Consider the following 15,835-nt stretch of genomic DNA (forward strand, 5'->3'; position numbering starts at 1 on the left):
CCCATTATCAACATCCCCCACTAGAATGGTACATTTGTTATCATCCATGAACCAAGCTTGACACATTATTATCACCCAAAGTCTAAAGCTTACATTAGTTTTACGGTTCACTCATGGTGGTGTACATTATATGAATTTGGATCAATGTGTTTTCAAAGTGAAGTAATCCTAATGATGTCATATTTGTGTCTTGGGCTGAAAGGAGGAATGCTAAGTCTCTATTCTTATGTTTTAAATAGATGCCCTAAAATGCTTGTAATAGAATAACAGAATATATCCAAACATATTCACAGGGATGAGATGGATTTTCCTTTGACTTGGCTTAATGGGCTCTCTGGGATTTACAAACAAAAACAAACACCCCTTTGCCACCCTTGCTGCCAGAAGTCTTGTTATCAGTTCTGAACAGACTAGGGCTGGCCATTTAATGTCATGAATCAGGGAATATAATTTGAGTTTAGAGCTCCGTTCCTATTAGAAGTAAAAATGCTTCTGGAGTGAAGAAGCCTTTGAACCAGCCAGAGCTTTTCCCCCTTAACATCAATGGGCCCCACTGCAAGGAGATGAGAGCTGGGAAAGGTGAGTTTGGGTCCTTTCTAACCGTCTGACAGGCGGTCACCTGACTTCTTTGGACCTTGTTCCCTCAGCTGTAAACCAGAGGCTTGGGCTGGATAATCCAAATGTCCCTAAAAGCCAAGATGCTAGGCTTTTGAAAACGCTGACTGTAAAAAAATAAAATACTGTCCTGTGTCTACAGAATCAGGCAACTCCAAGGCCATCATAAGGCAAAACAAAGGTTGGATATGATGACTTTTGCTTAAATATAGGAATAAGGCAGATAACATCAACACAGTCATATGTCAGTCTATTTTATGCAATGTGAAATTCCTTCTTAACTTCCCAGATCACAGTTACATCCAGTTGCAAAATTGGGACTCAGGTAAACTGCACCGCCATGAGACTTGACATAAACCTGTGGTATTTTTTGGGTACCTTGGCATTCCTAGGACAGCCAAATATGTTAACTCATTGTATGCTGATCACAACCCGGAAAAAAGAGTACTGTCTCCATTTTCGAGTTCAAAGAACAGGGGTATTAGAAATTTCGTGGCTTGCCTGAGTCCCACAGCTAGTGAGCGACAGAGGATTTTAAATTTGCCTGTGCATTTTAGTTCAGGTTTCCCGAACGTCAGGAACCTCTTCTGCATGACTTTACAAAACAGAAGGTTGTAGTCCACGAACATCAGGCCAATGTGCTTTATTTTCTCTGGCTGGGCCCTATGTTGCACGCTGTACACGAATTTTCTCAGCTCTCACAACAACCCTACGAATAGGTACTTTAGTATTTATACTTGTTTACTGCGCAGACTATTCTTGAGACCAACCTGTAGAGCAGCAAAAGATGCGCGTTACCCGCGCCGGGGAGACCCCTGCAGCACGGACGAGGGTCTGGGGAAACTGGGGGAAACTGAAGTGATGGGGTGTCTTGGTTTTCTGTTCTTTGGAGCATCTCTGGCTGTATTCTCCTCACACTACTGTCTGTCCCTGAGCTCCCCAAGGCTGCGCGCCACTTTGCGCCGAGATTCGTGTGTCCCAATTACCGTGCCTGGCTCTCGCCTTCCGTTCAGACGCCGAAGCAGTTGGAATAAGCGCAGAGGAGGACGCAGACCGCGGCAGTCCGAGCCCAGAGCTATCCGAGCCCGGAGCGGAGCACAGGAGCAGCGGCTCCCGCTCTCACAACCGCAAGCTTCCGTCAAACCGCGCGATTTCCGCGCTGCCACCCCGCCTGCGGACCTGGAGATCCGCTGAGTTGCCTACAGCTCAGCTGACCTGGGGGCGTGACCGGGAATCGGGGGCGGGGGCGGGGCCGGGGGCGGGCCCCGGGGCGGGGACATCCAGAGCTCAAGCCGAGGGTGGCTTCCGCTGCCCACCGCATCCCTCGGTTTCTTGCCCTGTGCGTGTGTCGGGTACCGGCCAACACCATGCTCCTCCGCCTGCTCCTGCTTCTTGCGCCGTGCGGTGCGGGCTTCGCTACCGAGGCGGTCAGCATCAGCTTGCGGGGAAACTGGAAGATCCACAACGGGAACGGTTCGCTGCAGCTGCCCGCGGCGGTTCCCGGTTGCGTGCACAGCGCCTTGTTCAACAAGAGGATCATCAAGGTACAGTGTGCGGCCGCCCCGCCAGGAATCTGCGCCCAGGTCCCTTGCGCGGTGAGAGGGGCCCAGGAACAGCCTGGCCGCCCCCGAGCCCGGCGGTGTTCTCCTGGGTTTGGCACTAACTTCCGCTTTGCTTCTTGTGGTCTCCAGGGGGTTGGGCGTGGGGCCGGGGGCAGGGTGGCGAGGCAATGTATCTACTCTTGGCGAAGAGCACCGCTGGGGTCCGGGCTAGATGGAGACTGAGCCACCCTCACACTGGGGCCGCAGTAACTCAGGAAAGCGGAGCTTCAGGCAGTTATACTGGCAATGTTATTGCCATGGTTCTCCGCTGAAGCGTGGATTTGAAAGGACATGTCACTGACGGACCCTAAGGCGCGGGATAAGTGTTTCAACTACCCGAACACTGCAGGGGACGATAGTGTTTTGCCAAGTGTTAACTATGTTAAATGATGCCTTAGTTTTTCATTTTAGCTTCTAGGGTCAGATTTGGAATTGATACAGCAGTACATAGGCTGAGGAGAAGAGACCCGCAAGTGTAAGGTTAGGATTGTCAGTGCTAGTGTAAAGGCTAAATAACTGCTAAGGCTGGTTGGTGGGATATGAAGAAAGGTGCTGTTTCCTTGCAGTGCATGTGATGTGGTGTGTGTGTCCCAATAGATGCTTCAGTTTGTAGACTTCTTGTGGAGGACGTTTTCCTGTTCGGCTGCCTGTGGGTAGAGGTTTGCAAACAGATTGCCACTTCCCACTGTTTTTCCCTTCCATCTGCTGCACGTCTTTAATGGCTTTGCCTGGGACAAGATGTCCTTGATAAGTGGTTGGCACACATTGTTTCTGATCCTCCTGAAAACTCCAGGGTAAGTGTCACACAGTATAGGAGGCTATGAAGTCAGGCCAGGCTGGTTTAGAATTCCGTTTCTGCCACGCTAAAGAATAAGTCTTCTTATCTTTATGTTATGGATGATATGAGTTATGGAGCCCAGAGAAGTTAGAGAATGTACCCAAGATCACACAGCAACTTTGAGTGGCGGAAAGGGAATTCTAAATCAGCCTGGCCTGACTTCAAGGCCTTCTGTTATTGTATGACACTTCCCCTGGTGGTTTGAAAAATCATGTATTTTTAAAGCACTGGAGTTAACTGTCAGGAATATAATTCAAAGTTTACTGAAATGACAGGACAATTGACAGGTTATGCAGATTTCTGATCTGGTATCATTAGCTCTTTTTTAAGAATGTGTATCAGAAAAGAAACAAATGTAAATGTCACTGACATGGTCCTGTTTATTTTTTTTTTTTTAGTAAGTCATTCTCAAACTTAAATATTTAAACTATTTTTAGTTAACAAACTGCTTATGACATGGACCTTGGTACCCTAAGGTTTCACTAACTCATACTGTGAGGATGCTTGTGCTTATATTGCACTGTCTCTCCTGCCTCATTTTCCTGATTAAAATAAGGCAATGGGAAATCACTAGTGGCTGTAGTAAATCAGCATAGTGATCCATGTTACAGGGCTGCATACCAAGAAACATGTTATTACTCGTTAAAGTGAACGATGTGCTCATAGATTGAAACAACTGACTTTTCCTCATGGGAACAATTTACAATGTCTGTTAGATCTGTTAATAAATTCTTAGGAAAACTTTGTTTCAATAAGGTAGATGTGGGCTTCCCTGAATGGCTCAGTGGTAAAGAATCCGTCCACAGTGCAGGAGACACTGGGTTGGAAAGGTCCCCTGGAGAAGGAAATGGCTACCCACTGCAGTTTTCTTGCCTGGAGGATCCCATGGACAGAGGAGCCTGGTGAGCTGCAATCCTTGGGATGGCAAAAGAGTCAGACACAACTTAGTGACTAAACAACAACAAGGCAAATGTAGGTCTTAAATGATAGATGAGACCTGGGGAGCTTTTGGCTATTGGGGAACTCCAGGACTATTGATAATAACCTACATCAAGTATCATGTTGAGTAATATGATGTTATTCTACCTGCTTTATTATAACATCCATTTTTGGTGATGACCTCAGAAAATATTCTATAGCTTAGAGCAGATGCTGGCCTACATATGGTATTTATGTGAGAACTTGAACATACCTTCTTGAAGTCATTCACCTGATTATCTCATAAATATTTATTTGGTACCTCCATTATTCTAGGTGCTTGGAATTGGTAGCTTATGGTGAACCATGGATTCATGATCTCCGAAGAAGATTTAGCTTCGGGACCAGGGACCAAGCTTGATCACGCAGGAGCTTTTGTGTAGCAGAGTGAAAAAGGGACAGAGAAAACCTCTGACATAAACATCAGAAGGGGACTGAGAGTGCCCTACTGGCTAGTCTTAGAAAGGGAGTTATATACTTTTTTTCACTTGGTCATTACAGTAAACCAAAAGAATTTTTCAAGGTTGTAGACCAACTCCTACAATATACTTTTAAGATAACAGGATTAGAACTAATAATAGAAAGATCTTATCAGACCCACTCCCATAATATACATTATTTTTTTCATAATATACATTTTTAAGATGACAGGATTAGTCAGAAGGTTCTTAAGAAGGAGGAAAGTCCTCAGGAAGGATACATTATTGTCATATAATCATTGGTATAGAGTTTAAGGGAAAACATATCCTTGAGCAAGATGAATTGTTTTGTTGTTCAATCATCTGCTCTGGACTTAAAGAAAAAAATGTTTGTCCTTTTCTCCTTCTTGAGAACTCCAGACCCCTATCTTCTGGAGAGCCCCACACCACCCACTCCCACAATATATATCTTAAATTAACAAGATTAGAACTAACAATAGAAAGGTTTTACCAGACCCATTCCCACAAAGTCTTGAGATAAAGAAAACCTTCTTGTTAAGGAGAAACATGTCCTCGAGCCAGACACATTGTTATACCGACTAAAACAAAGCAATGTAGAGAATAAGTTTGTCTTTTTCTCCTTGAGAGCCCCAGACCCCTTGCTCTTTCTCCAGGACTCTGGACCCCTTTCTCCTCCTGGAGGACCCTGGACTTCTTATCAACCTACCCAGGAGTTGCCTCTCAGAATCAAGTGGTGAAGAAAACAGTTTTTGTCCCAATAGATATCCTAGTGGAGGAGATAAATAATAAACAGATATTAATAGATAATATAGTGACAGCTGGTACACTGAAAAAAATAAAGCAGGTTAAAGGAAGAGAGATTGAAGGCTGATTGGAAAAGGTCTATTTTTTAAAAAGCGGTTAAAGATAGCCATTTTGATAAAGATCTTCTGAGGAGATCAGTTTTAAGCCAAAGTGCACTTCCAGCAAAAAAAGGAAGAAAAGATGGCAGTGGGGAGAGGAGAGGCCTTGAGACAGGAACATGCTTGGTGAGCTCCAGAAATAGCCAAAAGGCAAGTGTGGCTATAACCCTGTGACCTCCAGGGCAAGTGGGTAAGTTCAAAGTAGGCCTCTAGGGTAGATCATGAAGGACTCATAGGCCATTGTGAAAAACTTTGGATTTTATTCTGCAATGATGGGGAAATTTTTTAGCTAAATTTTAGTTAGTATACATTCTTATTTTCTTAGACAAATTTTTAGAAGTGTAATTGCTGATTGAAAAGAATATGCATTTTTTTTCTTTTACTCTATACATCTAAATTGTTCTCCATAAAAGTTGTACTGGTTTTATGCTCCTGTCGTGACTTTATTAGAGTGCTTATTTTAAGTGCTAGATTTAAAAAACAAAAATACAAACAATTTACTTTCTAGTGAGGTTAATAATTTTTATATGTTTATGTTATTTGTGATTCGGGATTACTTATTCTTATTTTTAATCTATTTTTCTATTGACTGTCTTTTAAAATATAGATTTGTTAGATCTCTTTTTATGTATTTTCAAAATTTTCCATGTATTAATGATATAGTTTATTATATAGATGTTTTAAAGTTTTATATGTTGAAATCTTATAAAGTTTTTTCTTTTATGATTGTTGCTGTCTTGGTATTATGCTTTGTAAGTAATTTTCTCTCTCCTAATTAAGTAAATATTTACCTGTATTTTTTTCCTTTTAGTATTTTTATTTTTCCTCTTTTGTATGTTTGTATTCAAAATTTTGATCCATTTGAGTTTTTTCAAATAAGCAATTTTTTATATCCGATGATTTGAACAGTTTCTCTTTTGTCCACTAATAAAACATTACTTTTATCATGCACAGAGTTCTCATATATTGATACAATTTTCTTATTCTCTACTTTAAAATTCTTTTTAAAAGAATAATAAATGTTCAGTACTTATTGTACAAAAATGATGCAGAGAAATATAAAATACAAAGTCAATCCCTGAGATGGTTTTGTAAACTACTTCATTTAAAATATATGATGACTATCTCTTTGTATCTATAAATGTCTATAAAAATAGTCTTCAAAAAATTTTAATAACTGCATAGACTCCATTATAAAGATTTTTCTACTCAAATCTACACTTAAAAATATAAGAAAATATATTGATTGCAAAGAGTTGTACACGACCGAGCAACTGAGCAGAAGCACATATTAAAAATATATTGTAAATACACATACACTACCAAAAAGGGTAGGTACCAGATACAGTGGTTGGTACCAGATGGCATAAAAGTGTGGGTAAATCGGGAATGAAGCCCTGTAGTTCAGTTGAAAAAATGCAGACTTCGGTGTTGGGCTAAGTTCATTTCATCCCTGGATATACTTCTGCTTTGTCATGGGACCTCAGGAAAGACAGTTCACCCTTTGGAACTTTAGTTTCTTTCACTATAAAATGGTATTTACTGCACATCTTTGTTATGAGGATTAGAGTAAATGAGTGACTGTCTTGGAGGCTGCTGCTGCTGCTGCTAAGTCGCTTCAGTCGTGTCCGACTCTGTGTGACCCCAAAGACGGCAGCCCACCAGGCTCCGCTGTCCCTGGGATTCTCCAGGCAAGAACACTGGAGTGGGTTGCCATTTCCTTCTCCAATGCATGAAAGTGAAAAGTGAAAGTGAAGTCGCTCAGTTGTGTGCAACCCCATGGACTGTGCAACCCCATGGACTGCAGCCTACCAGGCTCCTCTGTCTGTGGAATTTTCCAGGCAAGAGTACTGGAGTGGGGTGCCATTGCCTTCTCCATCTTGGAGGCTAATATAAAGTAAATGGTCAACAAGTGATACTCTTACTGTTTTAAGGGTTCATGGCTTTGTTTTAACAACTCGTTACTTACATGGGTCCTTACTCATCAGAGGTAATGCTGAGCTGCTGTTTGCTTTAAACAAGACTCACAATTTTAATAGGAGCAGAGGAGATCAGACCACTCCGGAACCAAATTAAGTTGGTTGCTTAGCATATGCAATATCTATTATAAATGTAATGTGAGCCTCCACAACTTTTATTTTAGAGAGAGTAAGGTATTTGCCCTTAGAGTAGTTTTTTAATAGGTTTTATGTATTTTTTTTGGGGGGGAGAACAATTTTAGGTTCTCTGCAAAATTAAATGGAAAACACAGACAGTTCCCATATGTCCCCCACACATGAACAGCTGCCCTACTACCAACACCTCCTGTCAGAGTGGTACATTTGTTACCATCAGTGAACCTTAGAGTGACACATTGTTATTCCTGGAAGTCCATAGTTTATATTACCATTCATTCTATGGATTTTGACAAATATATAATGATGTGTGCCCACCATCATAGTATCATTTAGAATAGTTTCACTGCCCTAAAGATCCTCTGTTCTCTACCTATTCATCCTTCTCTCCTCCTTTATCTCTGGTGGAAACTGATGCTTTTAGTGTCTCCATAGCGTTGCCTTTCCAGAACATCATATAATTGGCATCATATAGTCTGTAGCCAGAGTGCCTGATGAACTATGGACGGAGGTTCATGACATTGTACAGGAGTCAGGGATCAAGACCATCCCCAAGAAAAAGAAATGCAAAAAAGCAAAATGGCTGTCTGAGGAGCCCTTATGAATAGCTGTGAAAAGAAGGGAAGCAAAAAGCAAAGGAAAAAAGAAAAGATATACCCATTTCAATGCAGAGTTCCAAAGAAGAGCAAGGAGAGATAAGAAAGCCTTCAGCGATCAATGCAAAGAAATAGAGGCAAACAATAGAATGGGAAAGACTAGAGATCTCTTCAACAAAATTAGAGATATCAAGGGAACATTTCATGCAAAGATGGGCACAATAAAGGACAGAAATGGTAGGGACCTAACAGAAGCAGAAGATATTAAGAAGAGGTGGCAAGAATACACAGAAAAACTGTACAAAAAAGATCTTCACAACCCATGTAATCACTATGGTGTGATCACTCACCTAGAGCCAGATATCCTGGAATGGGAAGTCAAGTGGGCCTTAGGAAGCATCACTACAAACAAAGCTAGTGGAGGTGATGGAATTCCAGTTGAGCTATTTCAAATCCTGAAAGATGATGCTGTGAAAGTGCTGCACTCACTATGCCAGCAAATTTGGAAAACTCAGCAGTGGCCACAGGACTGGAAAAGTTCAGTTTTCATTCCAATTCCAAAGAAAGGCAATGTCAAAGAATGCTCAAACTACCTCACAATTGCACTCATCTCACATGCTAGTAAAGTAATGCTCAAAATTCTCCAAGCCAGGCTTCAGCAATACGTGAACCGTGAACTCCCTGATGTTCAAGCTGGTTTTAGAAAAGGCAGAGGAACCAGAGATCAAATTGCCAGTATCCATTGGATCATGGAAAAAGCAAGAGAGTTCCAGAAAAACATCTGTTTCTACTTTATATGCCAAAGCCTTTGACTGTGTGGATCACAATAAACTCTGGAAAATTCTGAAAGAGATGGGAATACCAGACCACCTGACCTGCCTCTTGAGAAATCTGTATGCAGGTCAGGAAGCAACAGTTAGAACTGGACATGGAACAACAGACTGGTTCCAAATAGGAAAAGGAGTACATCAAGGCTGTATAGTGTCACTCTGCTTATTTAACTTATATGCAGAGTACATCATGAGAAATGCTGGGCTGGAGGAAGCAGAAGCTGGAATCAAGATTGCTGGGAGAAATATCAATAACCTCAGATATGCAGATGACACCACCCTTATGGCAGAAAGTGAAGAGGAGCTAAAGAGCCTCTTGATGAGGGTGAAAGAGGACAGTGAAAAAGTTGGCTTAAAACTCAACATTCAAAAAACTAAGATCATGGCATCCAGTCCCATCACTTCATTGCAAATAGATGGGGAAACAATGGAAACAGTGATAGACTTTATATTTGGAGGCTTCAGAATCACTGCAGATGGTGATTGCAGCCATGAAATTAAAAGACACTTACTCCTTGGAAGGAAAGTTATGACAAACGTTGTTAACAAAGGTCCGTCTAGTCAAGGCTATGGTTTTTCCAGTGGTCATGTATGGATGTGAGAGTTGGACTATAAAGAAAGCTGAGCACCGAAGAATTGATGGTTTTGAACTGTGGTGTTGGAGAAGACTGTTGAGAGTCCCTTGGACTGCAAGGAGATCCAACCAGTCCATCCTAAAGGAGACCAATCCTGGGTGTTCATTCGAAGGACTGATGTTGAAGCTGAAACCCCAATACTTTGGCCACCTGATGCGAAGAGCTGACTCATTTGAAAAGACCCTGATGCTGGGAGGGACTGGGGGAAGGAGGAGAAGGGGATGACAGAGGATGAGATGGCTGGATGGTATCACCGACTCAGTGGACATAAGTTTGAGTGAACTCCAGCTCCGGGAGATGGTGATGGACAGGGAAGCCTGGCATGCTGCGGTTCATGGGGTCGCAAAGAGTCAGACACCACTGAGCGACAGAACTGAACTGAACTGAACTGAACTGAATCTCTAGCCTTTCCAGATTTGCTTGTTTCAAGAAATAGGAAATATTTAATTTCTAAATTCTCCTTTTCTAGAAAAAATTTATCTTAAGCGATTACCCCCTGGAGCTCAATATCCCGGTTCCTTCAAGGATCTGGGAGATAGGAAGCAGTCTTTTGCCCTGGCAGCCATCCCTGAGGATGTTAGCAGGTTGAACTTTAACAAGTTGAAGTGTTGCAACTACATTAGCCTTCACACCTTCCTTCTCCTGATATTTTTAACTATATTGGATTGAGTCCATAGTGTAGAGTTATAAATAGGGCAGGGTGGAGATACATGGGCAGGCTTATATTTAGGTGCCCCTTCAAACCTGTGTCCTTAACTATTTACTTCACGTTAGTTCAGTGGAAAGTGCTGGGCACCGTGTGTAGGGGAAGAGAAGAAAAGCAAGCAAGTGGGCTGGGCCTGGCACACCCCATTTAGCAGAATAAAAAGCTCACAGGTTAAACAGGCCTTAAAAGTCAGTTTGGTGATTATTGGTTGTTGTTAAATCTGGTCAACTGCTGATCGCCCCTGTGATATCAAAATGTTTCTTCCAGTCAGGAGCAGTTTCTGGTTGACAGTTTTCTTTCCATCTTGATACACACCCAGTGATGTTATAGTGCCTCTTACATTTTGTGCCCTGGGCAGGTGCCCAACTGGCTGTTGTCAGTGGTCAGCCCTTACCTCTGTGGATCGTAGATAAAGCTGGCTTTTCCCTCTCACCTTGGAGTTCCTGAGGAAATCGCCCTTGGCCCTGGCCCAGTCAGAGATGAGAAGCCCTCTGAGCCTGCCCGGTATCCCTCTGTGTGTTGTTCACAGACAGGTGAACTGAAAAGCTGAAAAGCTTGTACCATTCTGCTTCCTGCCTGGGAGGCCCTCATCAGGAAGGTAAAAGGTAGAAAAGGAGAAGGGGAAGAAAGATGTAAGTATTATGGACAGGAGGAATTGGGGCTGGACCCTCAGAAAGAATAGCATCTGTGAACACCCAGCAGGCCAGTCACCCAAGGCAGCGGCTGATGAAGGGCCAGATGTTATTAATACTGTTTTAGGCGTCATTTGGTCTCCAGCATGTCTACTCCGCTTTGCTATTATAGCATGAAAAATGCTGTATGTAATTTACAAAGAAATGGACCTGTCTGTGCTCCTGTAAAACTTTACTGATACATGTCCATTCTTAGTTCACTGGCCAGCCAAAAACAGATAGTGAGCTGCAGTAGGCCTATGGGTTGTAGTTTGCAGACCTGGTCTAGGCTAGTACAAGAAACATGAAGCCTGAGTTTGACAGTATCTATGCTGCCTGCATGTTCTCTGGAGAGATACTTTTTGTGCTCACTTAGTAAAGCTGAGGACTTCCCTGATGGCTCGGATGGTAAAGAACCCATCTGCAATGCAGGAGACCCTGATTTGAGAAGGGATAGGCTACCCATTCCAGTATTCTTGGGCTTTCCTGGTGGCTCAGATGGTAAAGAATCCACCTGAAATGTGGAAGACCTGGGTTTGACCCCTGGGTTGGGAAGATCCCCTGGAGGAGGGGATGGCAACCCACACCAGTATTCTTGCCTGAAGAATCCCCATAGACAGAGGAGCCTGACGGGCTACAGTCCATGCGGTCACAAAGAGTCGGATACGACTGACCGACTAAGCATAGCATAGTAAAGCTGAGGGCTCCCCAGATGGTGCTAGTGGTGAAGAACCCACCTGCCAGTGCAAAAGATGTAAGAGGTAAGAGACACGGGTTCGATCCCTGGGTTGGGAATATCCCCTGGAGGAGAGCATGACAGCCCACTCCAGTATTGTCGCCTGGAGAATCCCATGGACAGAGCAGCCTAGTGGGCTACAGTCCATTGGGTTGCAAAGACTTGGACATGGCTGAAGCGACCTAGCATGCACACACTTACAGTAAAGCTGAGTGAAAAATAACTTCATAAATGCAGAGTAAATCCAAGGAGTGGGGAGTTTGGCTGATCTTTGGGCAACAGAGAGGAAGCATCCCCCGGGTAAGCCAGCTGGGATAGTGGCAGCAAAATGCAAAGTGAGAAGCAGAGAGCAGTGAGTGCCTGATGGCGTCACACCGTTGAACGTGCTGCCGTCCATTTTCTGCTGTGACCTTGCAGGCTCTGTGTTTGGTTTTAACAGGGGAACCCCATCTTCATCTCCACATGTGTGGAGAACCCAGTCTTCATCTCCACACCTCCACGTATTTCTTTGATAATGAAACTATGTGTGTGCTAGTCGTTTAGTCATGTCTGACTCTTTGCAACCCCATGGACTGTAGCCCACCAGGCTTCTCTGTCCGTGGGATTCTCCAGGTAAGAATACTGGAGTGTGTTGCCATGCCCTACTCCAGGGGATCTTCCTGACCCAGGGATTGAATTCAGGTCTCTGGTACTGCAGGCAGATTCTTTGCCATCTGAGCCAACAGGGAGGCCCTAATGAAACTGTAATAGTTACAGCTCATTGTGCTTTCATCTCAGGTATCTTGTTAGACTTTTACATTTAAAAATATTTTTAGTAGTTTTAGGATGCTAATGACATGGGAACTTTGTTTGAAAGGTAATGGTCTCTTAAACAGACGGAGCTTTAGCCTTGAGGATGGGATGGGCCAGCATATGAAATGCTTGCAATCCTAGGCCAAGAGTTCAATGATTTTTAGATAATAAATAACTATCATTACTAGTTTATTTCATTAATTATTTTTGCATATTTAATCACCTACTGTATTTTTTATCAACAGGATCCTTACTACAGATTTAATAACCTTGACTACAGATGGATCGCCTTGGATAACTGGACTTATATCAAGAAATTTAAACTCCACTCTGATATGAGGTACATATGTGTGTATATCTATATTTATATCTATGTCTGTTTATTCATTTATTATTATTATTTGAACTTCTTTTTCTGTTTGCAGTAATCTTTTGTTTGTTTAGATTACATTATCATACTAAAGCCTGAACTGTAAAAGTGACAATATGCTTTATGTTTTGATTTGTGTATGAGGATTGTGCTGCTGATCATCAGTCACAGAATTATCTCTTATTCAGTCATTTTTTTCCAGTGGTTATAATGGCATCACCTAGACTTAGTTCTTTTACCTACCTTTACTTTTCCCTGCTCTCCCAGTAATCCATAAAGTGTATATATTTACAATATTGTCAGATAGGCTTAGATATACATCATTTGTTTGATATAGTGTTAACCAGCCACAGAAACTGTGGTATTGGCCTTATATTATATCATGAGGACATGAGGAAAGATATGGCATAGTTTTCAGTAATGTCCTATGTAGCAGAATGTAACCCAATTATGTGTGCGTGTGCTGAGTTGCTCAGTCGTGTCCATCTCTTTGCAATGCCATGGACTGTAGCCTGCCAGGCTCCTCTGTCCGTGGAATTTTCCAGGCAAGACTACTGGAGTGAGTTGCTATTCCCTACTCCAGGGGATCTTCCTGACCTATAGGCTGAACCTGCATCTCCTGCATTGGCAGACAGATTCTTTACCACTGAGCCACCTTGGAAGCTTCAACCTAATTATATTAATATCTACCATCATTATTGTTAAAAAAAAACACCCTCTGTCCTTTTAATATGACCTTTTTTTTGGGGGGGTGGGGCGTAATTAATCACTAGCTTCTTAAAAGAGAAATAAAGCCAGAAAATAGTGCTTAATATCATGGAGTTACAGTGTTACAGACTCTTATTTCCAGCTAATACTTAAAATATCTCCAATAGGGGGTCCTCTTTCATCCTGAACTCAACATTTAGTTAACCAATTGACCGTCTGACTTAAAGCTTGCATTAAATTCCAACCACCTCATTGTTTCTCTTAATATAATATCATCTTCCCAATCTCCCATGCCCAAGGAGTTTTTGGCTTATCATATCTTTTCTTCATCTTCCTGAATTTGGCCTATTTCTGAGTCCTGTTAATTTTGCCCATCATTTCTCTTGATTCAGCCCCTGCCTCCTCATTTCTAAGTTTCCACCGTTGCCTAGGCCTTTATACCTGGCCTTTATATCTTTGCCTAGGCCTTAATACCTGGCATTAGGCCTGTGCTACCTACTAAGATTTCTCGCTTTATCTTTGTATTCTCTAGTCTTCTGTATGTAGAAACATTAGATTCAGCTCTTCCAAATTCTTATTGATTCCATTTTTTGGCTGCTCTGGGTCTCTGTTGCTGTGCTCAGGCTTTCGTTGTTGCTGTGGGAGTTACTCTCTAGTTGGGTGTGCAGGCTCCTCATTGCCAGGCTTCTTTTGTTGCAGATCACGGGCCCTGGGCTTCAGCAGTTGTGGTACCCGGGCTTAGACGCCCCGGGGCATATGGGATCTTCCTAGACCAGGGATTGAACCAGTTAGGCGAGTTCTTAACCACTCGACCTCCAGGAAAGCCCCCAAATGTTTATTTTACCATGATATTCTCGCTTAAGAATGAGAGTGTCTTCCTTTTGATTGGCAGATCAAGTTTAACCTTCTCTGCTTGTCTGTGAAAATGCTGTTTGCTGTTGCAAATCCCGTACCACTTCCTGCATCCCCATCCCCCTATTCCTCTCCCAGTCCTAGGCAACTGCTTATTTATTATCTCTACGCATTTTTCTCTTCTGGAAATCTCAAAGAAATGGACGTGTACAATATATACCTCCTTTATGACTGGCTAATTTCACTTGGCATAATGATGTTTTCAAGCTCATCTGTGTTGTCATGTCCACCAGTACTTCATTTCTTTTTATTGCTGAATACTATTTTATTGTATGGATATGCCACATATATTTATTTTGTTCTTTAAACTCTTGTTTCCTTCTTGAAGTCCTTCCTTATAACATAAACTCTGATATCACTTGTAGTCTATTCATCAAGACTATATCACAAAGTAGAAGAGATTGAAAGCTTTCTCTTTGTTTCCTGTGTTTTAGACTTGAATGCTAAACAGATTTCAGATTCCTTAAATTCAGAGAATGTTTTAGTTCTCTGTAAGGCTTAGCAGAGTACTGGGCACATAATATTTACTCATAGATACTTGCTAGTTGGTTAATATATTCTCTTACTGTCAGTAAATGTAATAGTTTGTGAAAATGTTTTGTGTCTGTTATCAATATTGAATTTGATTCAAATAACAACTTTGTGAAGTTCTAGGGAAAAAGTCAATGCTTGGAAATTAGAAGTCACGGTCATGATTTGATAACAATTGAAATATTATCAAGAAAGTTAAACTGGATCACTCAACATAAAAATGTATTAAAGCAATATTTCTGAAAATTTTATTGAAAATTGCCTTCCAAGAATGTATATTTTCTCTGAAATATTTATTCCTTTCATTCTTAATAAAAAAAGATTAGTTATCTAAGTTAATGTTTTATTCATCTGGTTTTCAAAATCTCTTTTTTTAGCGAATGGAATAAAGTAAATTTGGTTTTTGAGGGTATCGATACAGTTGCAGTAGTCCTGCTCAACAGTGTTCCCATTGGCAAAACAGACAACATGTTCAGAAGATATGTAAGTACATAATGACATCAGGTTAAAAAGAACCACTGTTTGTATTTGTGTTCATTGTTATCACGAGCGAGAACAAGTCCTTTGATGCAATGGGTAAGTTACTTTGTCTCTCAGTTGCCATATTTGTTGAATGATGAAGACACTCAAGCCCTATAAAATTATTGTGAGGATTTAATGAGTTAATTGTATGAAATGATTGGTTTAGTTTTTGGCACATAGGAAATGTTTGAAAATGCTGTTCCCTTCTCTGTTGTTTGGAATCCAGAGTTTCAAGGGAAATGACAGCTGACAAGCCATTTTAAAAAGGAAGTGTTCCTTCCTTTCTGGAAGTGTTACCTTAAGAGATTGTATCCTGATCTCCCTTCCCTGTCAAGGGT

General features: G+C 41.8%; 1 protein-coding gene across 1 annotated transcript in view; it reads left to right on the forward strand.

Moving 5' to 3' along the window:
* The first annotated feature begins 1,957 nt into the window (after positions 1–1,957).
* The window catches only part of MANBA (mannosidase beta), a 117,783-nt gene continuing 103,905 nt past the window's right edge, over positions 1,958–15,835 (forward strand). The window contains exons 1-3 of the mRNA XM_068975266.1: positions 1,958–2,159; positions 12,700–12,794; positions 15,353–15,458. Of these exons, the coding sequence (XP_068831367.1) occupies positions 1,983–2,159; positions 12,700–12,794; positions 15,353–15,458 (378 nt within the window). The 5' untranslated portion in view covers positions 1,958–1,982. The remainder of the gene's footprint in view (positions 2,160–12,699; positions 12,795–15,352; positions 15,459–15,835) is intronic.

The sequence above is a fragment of the Capricornis sumatraensis genome, chromosome 7 (genome assembly GCF_032405125.1).
Source record: "Capricornis sumatraensis isolate serow.1 chromosome 7, serow.2, whole genome shotgun sequence".
Classification (NCBI taxonomy): domain Eukaryota; kingdom Metazoa; phylum Chordata; class Mammalia; order Artiodactyla; family Bovidae; genus Capricornis; species Capricornis sumatraensis.